This window comes from Melampsora larici-populina (genome assembly GCF_000204055.1).
Source record: "Melampsora larici-populina 98AG31 unplaced genomic scaffold MELLAscaffold_255, whole genome shotgun sequence".
Lineage (NCBI taxonomy): Eukaryota > Fungi > Basidiomycota > Pucciniomycetes > Pucciniales > Melampsoraceae > Melampsora > Melampsora laricis-populina.
In genome coordinates this window covers 1-11,684 of record NW_006769009.1, presented here as the reverse complement: position 1 = coordinate 11,684, position 11,684 = coordinate 1, and the positions used below count along the sequence as shown (strand labels likewise).

General features: G+C 45.5%; 3 protein-coding genes across 3 annotated transcripts; 2 read left to right on the top strand and 1 right to left on the bottom strand.

Annotated features, from left to right (window-relative positions):
* Positions 1-3,044: 3,044 nt before the first annotated feature.
* On the top strand, positions 3,045-4,561 carry MELLADRAFT_88118 (uncharacterized protein; the record flags this gene model as incomplete). The annotated part of the gene is made up of 4 exons (XM_007419579.1): positions 3,045-3,105; positions 3,165-3,362; positions 3,456-3,932; positions 4,077-4,561. The coding sequence occupies 4 exons, from the start codon at positions 3,045-3,047 to the stop codon at positions 4,559-4,561; spliced, it is 1,221 nt and encodes a 406-aa protein (XP_007419641.1).
* A 1,111-nt stretch (positions 4,562-5,672) lies between these two features.
* Positions 5,673-10,724, top strand: MELLADRAFT_70222 (uncharacterized protein; the record flags this gene model as incomplete). The annotated part of the gene is made up of 8 exons (XM_007419580.1): positions 5,673-5,847; positions 5,911-5,991; positions 6,047-6,914; positions 6,954-8,050; positions 8,135-8,270; positions 8,331-8,703; positions 8,769-10,245; positions 10,306-10,724. 8 exons carry the CDS (start codon positions 5,673-5,675, stop codon positions 10,722-10,724), a joined length of 4,626 nt encoding a protein of 1,541 aa, XP_007419642.1.
* A 188-nt stretch (positions 10,725-10,912) lies between these two features.
* MELLADRAFT_88116 (uncharacterized protein) lies at positions 10,913-11,406 on the bottom strand (the record flags this gene model as incomplete). The annotated part of the gene is made up of 2 exons (XM_007419578.1): positions 10,913-11,163; positions 11,214-11,406. 2 exons carry the CDS (start codon positions 11,404-11,406, stop codon positions 10,913-10,915), a joined length of 444 nt encoding a protein of 147 aa, XP_007419640.1.
* Between the last annotated feature and the right edge of the window lie 278 nt (positions 11,407-11,684).

Here is an 11,684-nt window from a genome sequence, read left to right as displayed (position 1 = left end):
CCCACGTAGTGCGATGGAAAATACAACGTCAAAGACGAGGTATTTGATTGTTCCACTGGACAAATTTCATGCTTGAGTCCTACTGATACATTCATGTTGTTGTTTGATTTCAACAGGAAACTGGATTGTTCATCAAAAAGGAGAGGGAAGTTTATTGGTATAAGTGCAAGTGGTGTAGTGGTGAATACAAGGATGGTGAATCGAATCACTATAACTTACAGACGCATCAAGATGGCAAAAAGAATCGGAAATGCTGTTCCCGTCGTCATATCGCAATTCAAAACGGGGTTATTCTGCCTCCAACATGGGAAGAAGAAAACACGTCAAAAGAAACTCCAAATACCCGACAATCTACAATCTCTTCATTTGTAAAATTCACGGTTGAGACCTTGAATAAGATCATGGTCTTATGGATTCTCCTTCATGCTCTCCCATGGCTCCGAATCGATGATCACGAACTTGGTGCAGCGTTCTCGTGGGCCAACCCATCGGCTGTTCTGAAATCTCCGACTTGGATTGCCAATTCAGCCAAATCATTGGCTCAAGCTCTTCAAGACGAGGCAATTGGCACTCTAAAGAACAACTCAAGTCGATTTTGTTTGATACATGATGGGTGGACTACCAAGGGCAGTCGATATGCCTTTCTTGGTGTATCAGCATCTTATATTGACGATGATTGGGAGTTTAAGACGATTCATTTGACTCTCAAGCGAATCATTTGGGACCACTATGGTGTCTTACTTGCACGCCCGGTCGGCACCTTTCTCAAGCGCCATGGGCTCCATTCAAAGATAGGTTTATTACTTATTCTAATGTGATTTGTTCAAGAGCTAACTTTGTATGTATCTTATCTACATGGTAGCTCAAACGACCGACTCAGCAGCCAGCAATAACTTCCTTGCTCGCGAACTCCAGCGAATGTTCATGGAGGATGTGAAAGATCCATACTTTTGGGATTCTCAAGCAAATCATATCCGATGCTTTTGTCACAAGCTCGCACTCGCAGTCAAGCATGGATTGGACACTCTGGAGCTCAAAGCCGGTCATGTGAAGCCTACAACACAACCCGACGTTCGAATGCCGATTCCAATCATCAAGATCAATGGAGCTAATGTGGAGCAAGAGGACGATAAACAAGATGTCAGCTCTGAGTCTGAACTTGAGGCTGAACATGGCTTGGAACGAGCTATAGTCCCTGAAAGTGAAGATGACTTACCTTCAGGAAAGTTAGTTACCAAACCGATGTGGGGTTTGGTCACGAGTGGAGTAAAGAAAGTGAGTGGCTCGATTAGTAATTGATGGATTGGTTTCTAAGGTCTTTGTACGATCTCATGATTATTAGGTTGAACAAGTCAGCCAAGCAGTTGCTTCGTCACCGGCAAAACGAGGTGAATATGAAACGGTTGCTGCTAGTCTTGTATACAAGGGCTTGATGCTTATATACGGGTATGGTGTTCGATGGAACTCTAAGTTGGATAGCTGGCAACGAGCATGCGATGCTCAAAATGTAAATCATCTTTATTATCTCATTTCAATTTCTATTGATGTTGAATAAAACTTTCAACATTTCCAGGTGATCAACAAGTATCTTAACCAAGATCGCAAGAAAGAAAAGAAGGACCAGAAGTTCAATGCGATGCGAATCTCAGATGAAGAATGGAGTGGGGTGGAAGCGTTACTTGACATCTTAAAGGTATGTTTCCTTCTTCAGTTCGATTAAACCTTGATAATATGACTCATCGATTGATCTTGATTCTTTAGATATTCAAAGAGACAACTCTCTCAATGGAAGGAAACTGTTCAAATGCGTACCGTGTACTTCCCGAATACATCAATATCCTTAAACGATTGGATGACTCAAAACGTGAACATGCCAAGAATTATCCTGAACTAGGCCTCGCGATCAATACGATGAAAAAAGAAATTGAAATGTACAAAACCGAAGCTCTTGAATGTGATGCAATAGTTATCGCCACAGCTATGCATCCTCGATATCGACTACAATTTTTTCAAAAGTACTTTCCTGATCATGCCACAAGGGTTCGCGGGGTTCTCGAGGCTGCTTTCGGAGCTGAATTAGCTTCTAGGCCAAGCACCAAGGGTCCAGCAGCTCCGCAGCCGGTCTCTTCTGTACCACCGACTTCAGAAGACAACCTTGACGACTTCACTGATGGTTCCGGTGATGAAGGTTCCCTTGAGACCAACATAGAGCTTAAACAATATTTAGATAAAAAATCAATTGCACCCAGAGGAGTCTTGCCACTTTTGTGGTGGAAGGTATGTAACTTTCTTCGTTTTCCTTATTATCTCCACCAATTAACATTAATTTTGCTATTCTACTCAGGAAAACCACAAGCTGTATCCTGTGGTTGCTCGGGTGGCTCGCAACTACTTGGCCTGTACGGCTACATCGTGCGCATGCGAACGGACATTCTCTGCGGCCGGAAGGATAGCCAGCGCAGACCGAGGACTCGCCCCACGCACTATCGAACGTGCTGTTGGTTGCCACCAATGGCTTAGTCAGGGTATTAAGGTCCCAGAAGAATATGCGGAGGCGGTAGCTGAGATCAAGAAGATAAAAGAGAAGAAATTGGCAAGACGGCTCAAAAAAACTTGATTTTTCAAAATTTGCTTATACTAAAATTTAAAATAATACAAATCCCCGCTTGATATGATCTCTTTCTACTCATTGTTTCCTAATCTTTGTGTGTGTCCCCTAATACATCTATCCCCACCCTAATAATTCTACCAGATACCTTGAAAATTGTTTGTACCTCTGAGATTCGAAATAAATTTCGGTTTCGCTTTGGTTTCGTTGCGGGTTGCGGTTTGTCAAGCGCACCGCAACCCATCAGGTAGTTTAAGGGTTTTGGTATGTGTTTCGATTGCGGCTGACATAATTGCGGTAGCACCGCAACGAAACGAAATTTCCCGATATTTCGGTTCGTTTTGTTGCGATTTGGATGTTGCTCACGCTCCCGGCCGCCAATGTAATCCATACATGGGAGTTCGATTCCGATTCGATCAAAGATCTTGCACCACATATGGATTACATCAAAGCTCTAGTGGAGGATCGTGATTTAATGTTACTACGTTTACAAACTTGTAAGTGAATCACCTTGCATTGAAGTACAATGAAATATCACTGATTTTGTTATCATCAGCTCTGAGGCTGCTACAGATTTCGTCTCAAGATGTTTTGTTATCTCCTGCGTGGTTTGATATGAGCTTCATTCAAGAGAGCACAAAGTACCCTTGGGCCAACAAGAATGCTCTATTCCGCTCGTTGCACGCTATGATGTGCCGAGTAGATCAATCGAGAGATTGGACGAATCACTCAGTCATCAAGTCAAACCTTCAAGGTGGCTATACAATGCTTCACGATCTACTTATCGACAGTGTTTGACTTGTGTCTTTTGGAACCGATCACGACTCTTACTCTATTCGAACTGGAGGAGATGACGGTGTTGCTGAATCTACACTTGGCATGAGTAAGACGATCGCATGGCTGGTATCTCAATGCTACTCCTCAAACGATGACAAATCTCAGACGAAGCGATCTAGACAGTCACAATCCACTATTCGTACGCTTCAGAAGAAGTACTTTCTTGTATTCTTAGGTGTCAATCTAATCTATGAGAGTGAGGTTCACAACCTATTGCTGAAGAAGGCGGAGGTTGTGAAGGTACCAGTTCGAGAGATTAGGTCGATGAAATCTACCCAGAAGTATAACTCAGTCTTGCATCAACTGTTCAATGACCGACATAAATTCAGGAGTGCAAATGCGAAAACCATTGCTGGACCTTCTAAAGCACCAGCATCCATTGGCGGGAATTCGGGCTCTACCTCGACAGCTCAGCCTTCGGCCAAAACTCCTGATACTAAAGTCTTAGCTCAAACATCCCGAGATATTTCAGACCTCAAGAAGCAATGTCTCTTAAATCTTTCTTTGTTCCTGTTATATGGAACTGCGGGTTTATTTCATACCTTGCCGAATTGGAAAGACCAAAGCATGCCACAAATGGCTATGATTATCGCACTTGCTTCCTTGATGACCGATTGACGATTTGGCGCAGTGGGTGACACACCTCATTCTTACGGTTTACGTGCCTGGAATCGGCTTGATAAATTAATGTTTCAAAGCATGAAGCGCTTCCTAACGGAGTCCGGTCAATTCAACATGAAAATAGAATGGAGTTCAATGACAAAACATTTTCATGAAGAATTTGAGGAGAAGAAGCTTGCTGGATACTTCATGTTGGATATGTTGACTGAGACACATAGGCCTGGACTTAGTATTGGTTTGAATGGTTTGGTGCTGGACCATGTTTTCATTGACACAGCCAAGTTGATGAAAATGAACGCGCCGGCCACTGAAACGTTTCAATCTCTGTTGGGTCCCACAGAGGGCCCTTTGCTACCTGTAACTGATCGTGGCCGAAATCTGTACCCAGAGGTCACTGAGCGCACTGAAGAAGACGAAGGCGATGGGGATTTGGGTACTGAAGGGGGAGATGATGAAGAGGATGTTCACGCAAGTGATGGTGCGGGTGATGATTAATCAATTTGTATTTTCAATTATCAAGAAGTATGTGTTTCAGAAGAGATGTCTCTGTTGTCTAGTTTATGATAACTTCCTGCTTTCAATGATCAATTCTATTTGTCATGTTCCTTAAGAATGGTATGTGGTTATGTGTACATGATGTGTGTGGTGCTATAGCCTTCAATGAAATCAGAAAGTGTGTTGATGTTCATATTTTTGCCTTGAGCGATAATTTGAACATGTGACTTAGTGTTGCTCCTATCCCTAAATGACATTTGTCAGTTTCCACTCACTATTGATTCACCAATGTTTGGATTTGAACAATGGTGTTCAATTTCTCGCCTGAGGCGAGAATTTGAACATCTGTCTGCGTTGAGGGTCCGTCATCTTGTCCATTGGGGTTGGCCAGATAGTCTTGATTGTGGCATCCCTTCCTGATTGGAACTTATGTTTCAATCTGTTCAACATGCGTATGTTGGCTTTGTGGTAGTTGGCGGGGGACCCATTGGTGATTCTCGCTGTTCACCGCAATGATTGAGGCGTCATCTGCATTGTTGCGTTGCTGAGGCGTCTAAGTGGCTGTGGAGTGTCGGATATTTTTCAAGAGGCAGTGACACCGCCGTAGTGACTCCGGCGCAGTCACTGCGCCGCAGCTGTGTGTATCTATCATCATGTAGTTAGGTTTGTCCCTGGATATTCTGGTTGAGTGCCGCAGGTCACACCCCACTGCATTCCTGTATCTTCCCAAATTTTCGGCCCATTTGCGTGTAGGCTTCATATTAACATTACTGTATTGTACGTCTGTCCCCTCGCATGTCCACTCCAAGACTCTCTCGTGCCCCCACTGCTACCTCGGCCTTACCTCCCAGCTGACTTATTGCTGCCATCATTGATCAAACTGTCAAGCCACCTGTCACTGTTGTTTCACAAAGGTTTCACACGTGTGACATATATACTGATATTGGTACGTGGTTTCCACCTTGGTTGCGCAAATTATCGCCCTGAGCGATAATTTGTACGTGTATCAAGTGCCGGCGCCAGACGTGCAAAATATCGCCCTGGGCGATATTTTGCACGCATGTGATCATAGCTGATAGGGAGAATGGTTGTGCTGGTTTCTTAGGTCGCAATGGAGGGATCCATGTTCCCTTGTGCGGACAAGGATTGTGATATGGTGTTTCCTAAGAAGGCTAAACTTGATGAGCATCGCCGAGTTGCGCATCAGCTCCAAGTAACAGTCAAACACAATGGGGATGTGTTTATGATTGACAGGGACTGCGAGCGAATGTTCAGGTGTCCAATTGGTGTGTGTGTGTACAAGAATGAAAATCCAAGATATCTCCTGGATCATTGCAAAACTTGCACAGGCATGGGCCCACCGATGGCACATAAGGGGGTTCAGGATGCTGGCACTGCTACAGTTATCCCGTGTGGCGACGAGATTGAAGGTCAGATTGTTGTACCAATGGTCCTTTATCTGTCTGCTGACGCAATTTTCCACAGTTCCTGATGTGCTTACAAAGTATAGCCTGGCGTGGAACAAGCGTTGTAAGATCCTTATATGTCTGGAGTGCCATGTGGGAGTCCATGTGTCAGAGGTCTGGGGCCACGGGACCAGAGCACATGCACCATTTGACTACACAAAGGATGAGGTGAAAGGGGATTTGATTGGTTACTTTGACCTAGTTGAGGGGAATGTCTTTCCGCCTGATTACCGTGCTGATCTTCCTTGTGAGCCCGTGCAAGGGTTAATGTGTTACAATGGGTATACTTGCAAGCTCTGCAACTTGACATGGCCCTGTAAAAAGACCATTGATAATCACTTTTCAATGAAACACGCTGGCGGTAAGTACAGTTCATTGTATGGTACATGCTTGGTCAATGCTGAAGGTTTCTTTGATTTGCCAGATTTGCCTACAGAGGACGTGCGAATGCTGCATTGTCAAAGGGACAAGTGTCAGACCCTTTATCTACACAACCGGACAAAATCCTTTGCTGTGCTCCCTCATGTGCCACAATTTCATGTTGGTTGGCAGCCTGGTGTCCTTGAGGAACAGGTGGTGGAAGAGTCAGATCCTGTGAAGCGTCTTATTGAGAAGCTGGAGTTGGATGCAGTGGAGATGACAGATCACGGAGGCGATACATCTTTGGAGAAAGAACAAGCCAATTGGATCTATGTTACTGGAATTCATACATATATTCAGCTGATGATTGAGTCTGGAAAGACTGTTCCAGAGCTAGTGATTCAGGTTGAAGGCATTAATAGTCTTGAAGTGATGGTACCCTATATTGCAGCATGGATTGACAAGACCATGAAACGTCTGCATGAGACTGGACAACTTGTGAAGCGTCTGTGTATGGCGGAGACAAGGTTTGTATTTTTCACGGTACTTGCGTCTACGTGCTCCAGACACTTTTCTGATCCACATTGCCCCAGTGAATTGGAAGACAATAAAGGTCTGATGCCACTACAGGAAAAGGCTTCTGGTCTCAAGTATGCTCGAATACTCGCGACTTTTATGTGGTACTTGATATGTCAGGCCGAAACCCCTCTGGATCCCGATTATCAGTTATACAATGTCACCAAAGCCTCTGTGTTACGATTACGTGATGTGGTTGCGCCTATGCGACCACCTCTCAAAGTCCCAGGGCAATCTGACGAATCGGACTATACTAGGATCACCAACAATCCTGTGGGGAAACAAGTGGGCAAGGTATTGTGCTCGGTATTCCAAGTGAGGACTGGGGGATGGAGTAAGCAGTATCAGACCCCGCCAATGCAGTTCTTGGCACTTTCGACGCTGAAGGCCGATGGATCCTACCACGACTCTAGTCTACTTACACATCTGATTGCGGCAATACAATATGCAACACGTTTGGCATTTGCTGAGCAGTACCTGGATACTCCACGAGGAGGCTTTGACCCTGCGGCGGATCCACTTCAGCCCATCAAGGATGATGATCGCAGTCTATTTGATTTCTTGAGAAAAAATGGCCCTGGTCCTTTCAACTGTATCAGGCAGCTGATGCATTTAGTTAGCACCTTTGTGTTGTCAGAGGCCCTGCCAGACACTACTTATTGGGCGGATTCAGCACTAGAGAAACTGGAGGTTGAGAACAAGAGGGTCACCATTAGCGGAATACGGAATTGCATTCACTTACAGCAGAAGAAGGCTGATGCAGACTTGGCCAAGCTGCTCAAAGGTTGCAAGATGCCAGCGTTTGATCTGGATTTGTACAAGGAAGAACCTCATAGTAGGAAGCCATTTACCAACTTTCTGGACCATTTGGGTGACGAGCATCGAAAGTATGGGCATCATCTGTTGAAAGAGTGGGTTCGGCGGAAGGACGTGCATGGGTTACTGAGTGACAACTGGAAGAGTAGTATGGCCAACAATACCTCTATATATGATCCGGCGCTTTGGAAAAGGTCTGCCATGCTAGAATGGTTAGATGCGTTTGATAGACTTCAAGAGCGATTGTACTTTCTATATCATGTAGCATCGGGTCAGCCACTCCGTGGCACTGAAGAGATGACGACTCTGGTTGTCAACACTTGACTGAACCAGCAAAACATCTACCTGCGATCAGGACGATTTGTGTTTCTGATGTGGTATCACAAGAGTCGGAACATTACTGGCAAGAACAAGCCAAGATTGACGTTCCTGCCTAAACGTCACAGCATGTTATGGTTTTACTATCTAGCATTCCTTCGCCCCACTGCTATGTAAGTACTTTGCTCAAACCAATTAGACCTGCCACATTTGACTGACTTGTAGTACCTCAGTTTCTTTCTCAAAGCAGTCAATAGCAAAGATATTGCAAGCCAGATGGCCACTAAACTGTGGGTGCACACCCGCAAAGGGCCTTTGGAAACATCTCACTTCACAAATATCCTGAAACGCAAGTTTGCAGAAGGTGGCATAGCCCAGCTGGGTATTTCAGGATGGCGGCACGTCTCTGTAGCTATTGTGGATGCACACATCAAAGACCATGTGGATGTATTGGAGTCAGGGAAGAATGCTATCATTGACTGTCAAAGAGGCCATAACAGTGCAACTGCCAATGCGTCGTATGGAGGGACAGGTGGTTATGATGTGGATCGAGAGTCTGAGAAGCGATACAAGGCAGCCAGCAAGGCAATGCACAGGTTCTGGGAAGTGAGTGTTAATGATTTGCTATTTACGAGGTTTCACACTAATGATTGTCCTGCTGATTTCATCAGATTGACGGCCCAGTGCAGAGTGGGATAGCTGATCCGCCCACCGATAATCCAATCCCGGCTGGTGAACTCTTGGAGCTTGCGCTGGAGAAGTATACAGGCATACGGCAAGCTGGAACAAGGACTCCCTTTCAGGCAGATTGGCTCACGATGTTGTTTGGACGCAATCACGACATGCTGGTGGTAGCGCGCACGGGAGGTGGAAAGTCTTTGGGTTACATGCTGCCACCTCTGGTGGAGCACTCTGGTATTACCGTGGTAGTACAGCCTCTGGTGGCCCTAGTAACTGAAACCTTGGAAATGTTGAAGGAAAAGGGTATAAACCATATTGTGTTTCAGGCTGGTGCAGAATGTGTGATTGAGAAGTGGCATAGGGTGGTGGTATGTACAACGGATGCTGCAGCTGAAGAAGAGTTCTATGGCAAGTTACAACGCCACAAAATCAATCAAATTATCATTGACGAGGCCCATTGCTACAAAGACGATGTTACATACAGACGGTACTCTAGTGGCGTAGCAAGACTAAGGCAGCTCAATGCCCCTTTTGTGTTTATGACTGCAACAATGCAAATCGGCCATGAGGACTACCTGTATTGGCTGTTTTGTATCACGAATGTGAAGGAGTTTACAGAACCCACTGGACGACCAGAACTTCAGTTTAAGACGGTGAGAAGCAGCAACTGGGAGGCTATGATAGCTCAAGTGGGGGATATTGTGACTCACTCTGGTCTGGTGGATTGTGATCGTAATATTTTATTTATTGAGAACAAAAAAGAATGCAACAATGCCATGGACGACTTGAAGAAATTGTATCCGAACCTATCCATCACAAAATACTATTCTAAATTAGAAGAAGGTGAAGGAGCAGCAAATGTCAAGTTATGGAAGACGACCCCCAAGTGCTTGATGGTTGCGACTAGTGGATTTGGAGCTGGCATCAACTACAAGCATGTGAGGAATGTGATGATATTCGGATTGCCAGAAAATGATACTGAGATCAACAAGTGCTTCCAAGAGGCCGGCCGGGCTGGTCGGGACATGAAGGCAGCCACTGTGTGGTTATTCGAGACTGGCAAGCCTGAAAAAGGCAGTTTTGCTGAGAAGATCATGGACGAAAGGAGGTGCATAGCTGAGACCTTTGCAGTGCCTTTGGATGGTGAAGCCAGAGATTGTACCGCGGTAGGATGCTCCAACATGTGTTCTCATTGTACGGCCAAGAGTGCAAGCGCAGGTCACAAGCGTAAGGCGATAGAAGAAGAAGAGCTACCATTACCCGGGACGCAGGCCATGTACCTGGCCAATGTGAAGCGGGCCTGCGTGCAGGCCAACATAGTTGATCAGATTGCCTTACAAATCGTCAAGGTCCGGCGAGAAATGGCAGGCCTGTGTGGGTACTGCCTTGCTAAGTCACACGATGAGACAAGGCATGGAGACAACGGCAACAAGTGCGACAAGATTGGCTGTATGCGATGTACCGGAGGTGAGATGGATGTACTGTGTATTGTGAGTGAGACCACAGGCTAATCATATGTCGTTACAGGTGATCATCAATGGTCAACGTGTAAAGCGATAGAAATGTCCAGAGTACTTGGCAAGAATGGCAGTGCTGCTTACCGATTATGTCACTTTTGTGGTCTTGGGGATGGACATGGGCAGGACAAATTTCATGATCAGAGGATTCAAGGCCAACTGAAGCGCTGTGACAGTGGCCTTCAAAACGTGTGTGACCAGTTTTGCTGGTACCATTTTCATAATGAGAGGAATTTGTTAAGTAGTCTCATCAAGATTCTCAAAACCAGTGACAGAGTTGTCCATATGCGCGTTGCCGATGTGGGGCATTTCCAACAGTGGCTCGGAGCACGCGGATGGCTGGGATGTCCTTGGGCCAATATGGTGACTTTGTTCATTGTATTACGTTATCCTGATATGCGCAAACTTGCTCAATCATATGTAGGTTGAAAATATTGCACAACTCTATGATAATGAAAACTATTTCTCCTTGAGACTTCATGAGAATGAAACATGAAGAGCTAATTTCAAGTGTGCCATGTCATGCTTGTAAGCGAAGAGCTGCGAATTTGTTCATTTGGTGACAAGGTCTGGTGACTTAAAGGTAGTTGCGTCGATGTGTCAAAATCCGTGATCATTCAACGCCTTGCAACGCAAATGAAATAAGCGTAGGTGACATGTTGGACACCTGAGGTGGTACATGCAAGCCTGGCGTTCAGAATATCGCCCAGGGCGATAATTTGAGCGCCATGTGTCACCCCAGTGTCCCTGCCGTTCATAATATCGCCCAGGGCGATAATTTGAACGCCAGGTGTCACCCCAGGGTCCTTGGCGTTCAGAATATCGCCCAGGGCGATAATTTGAGCGCCAGGTGTCACCCCAGTTGTCCCTGCCGTTCAGAATATCGCCCAGGGCGATAATTTGAGCGCCAGGTGTCACCCCAGTTGTCCCTGCCGTTCAGAATATTGCCCAGGGCGATAATTTGAACGCCAGGTGTCACCCCAGGGTCCTTGACGTTCAGAATATCGCCCAGGGCAATAATTTGAACGCCAGGTGTCACCCCAGGGTCCTTGGCTTTGGCAAGATAGCCCTGGTTATTTCTCAGGCTCTGAGTTGTCCCTTGTGATCCCATACTCAGCGGTTCAACTGCTTTACACCACATTTTGAACATCATGGACTCAATATCGCTTTGGGTGTAGGGATTGTGGGATGACCATATCTATTGCGTGACATGGTTGAGTTCACGTCCATTTCAATCCTAATACTGCCTTGTAACCAGGGATTGTGGGATGCTCATATATATAGCCTTGCATGGTTGAGTACATGTGCATTTCAATGCAGCTTTTCTTCTGGATTGATTTTGAGTGTGATCAACTTCACACTTGCAATATGGAATGTGATCTTGTGTTG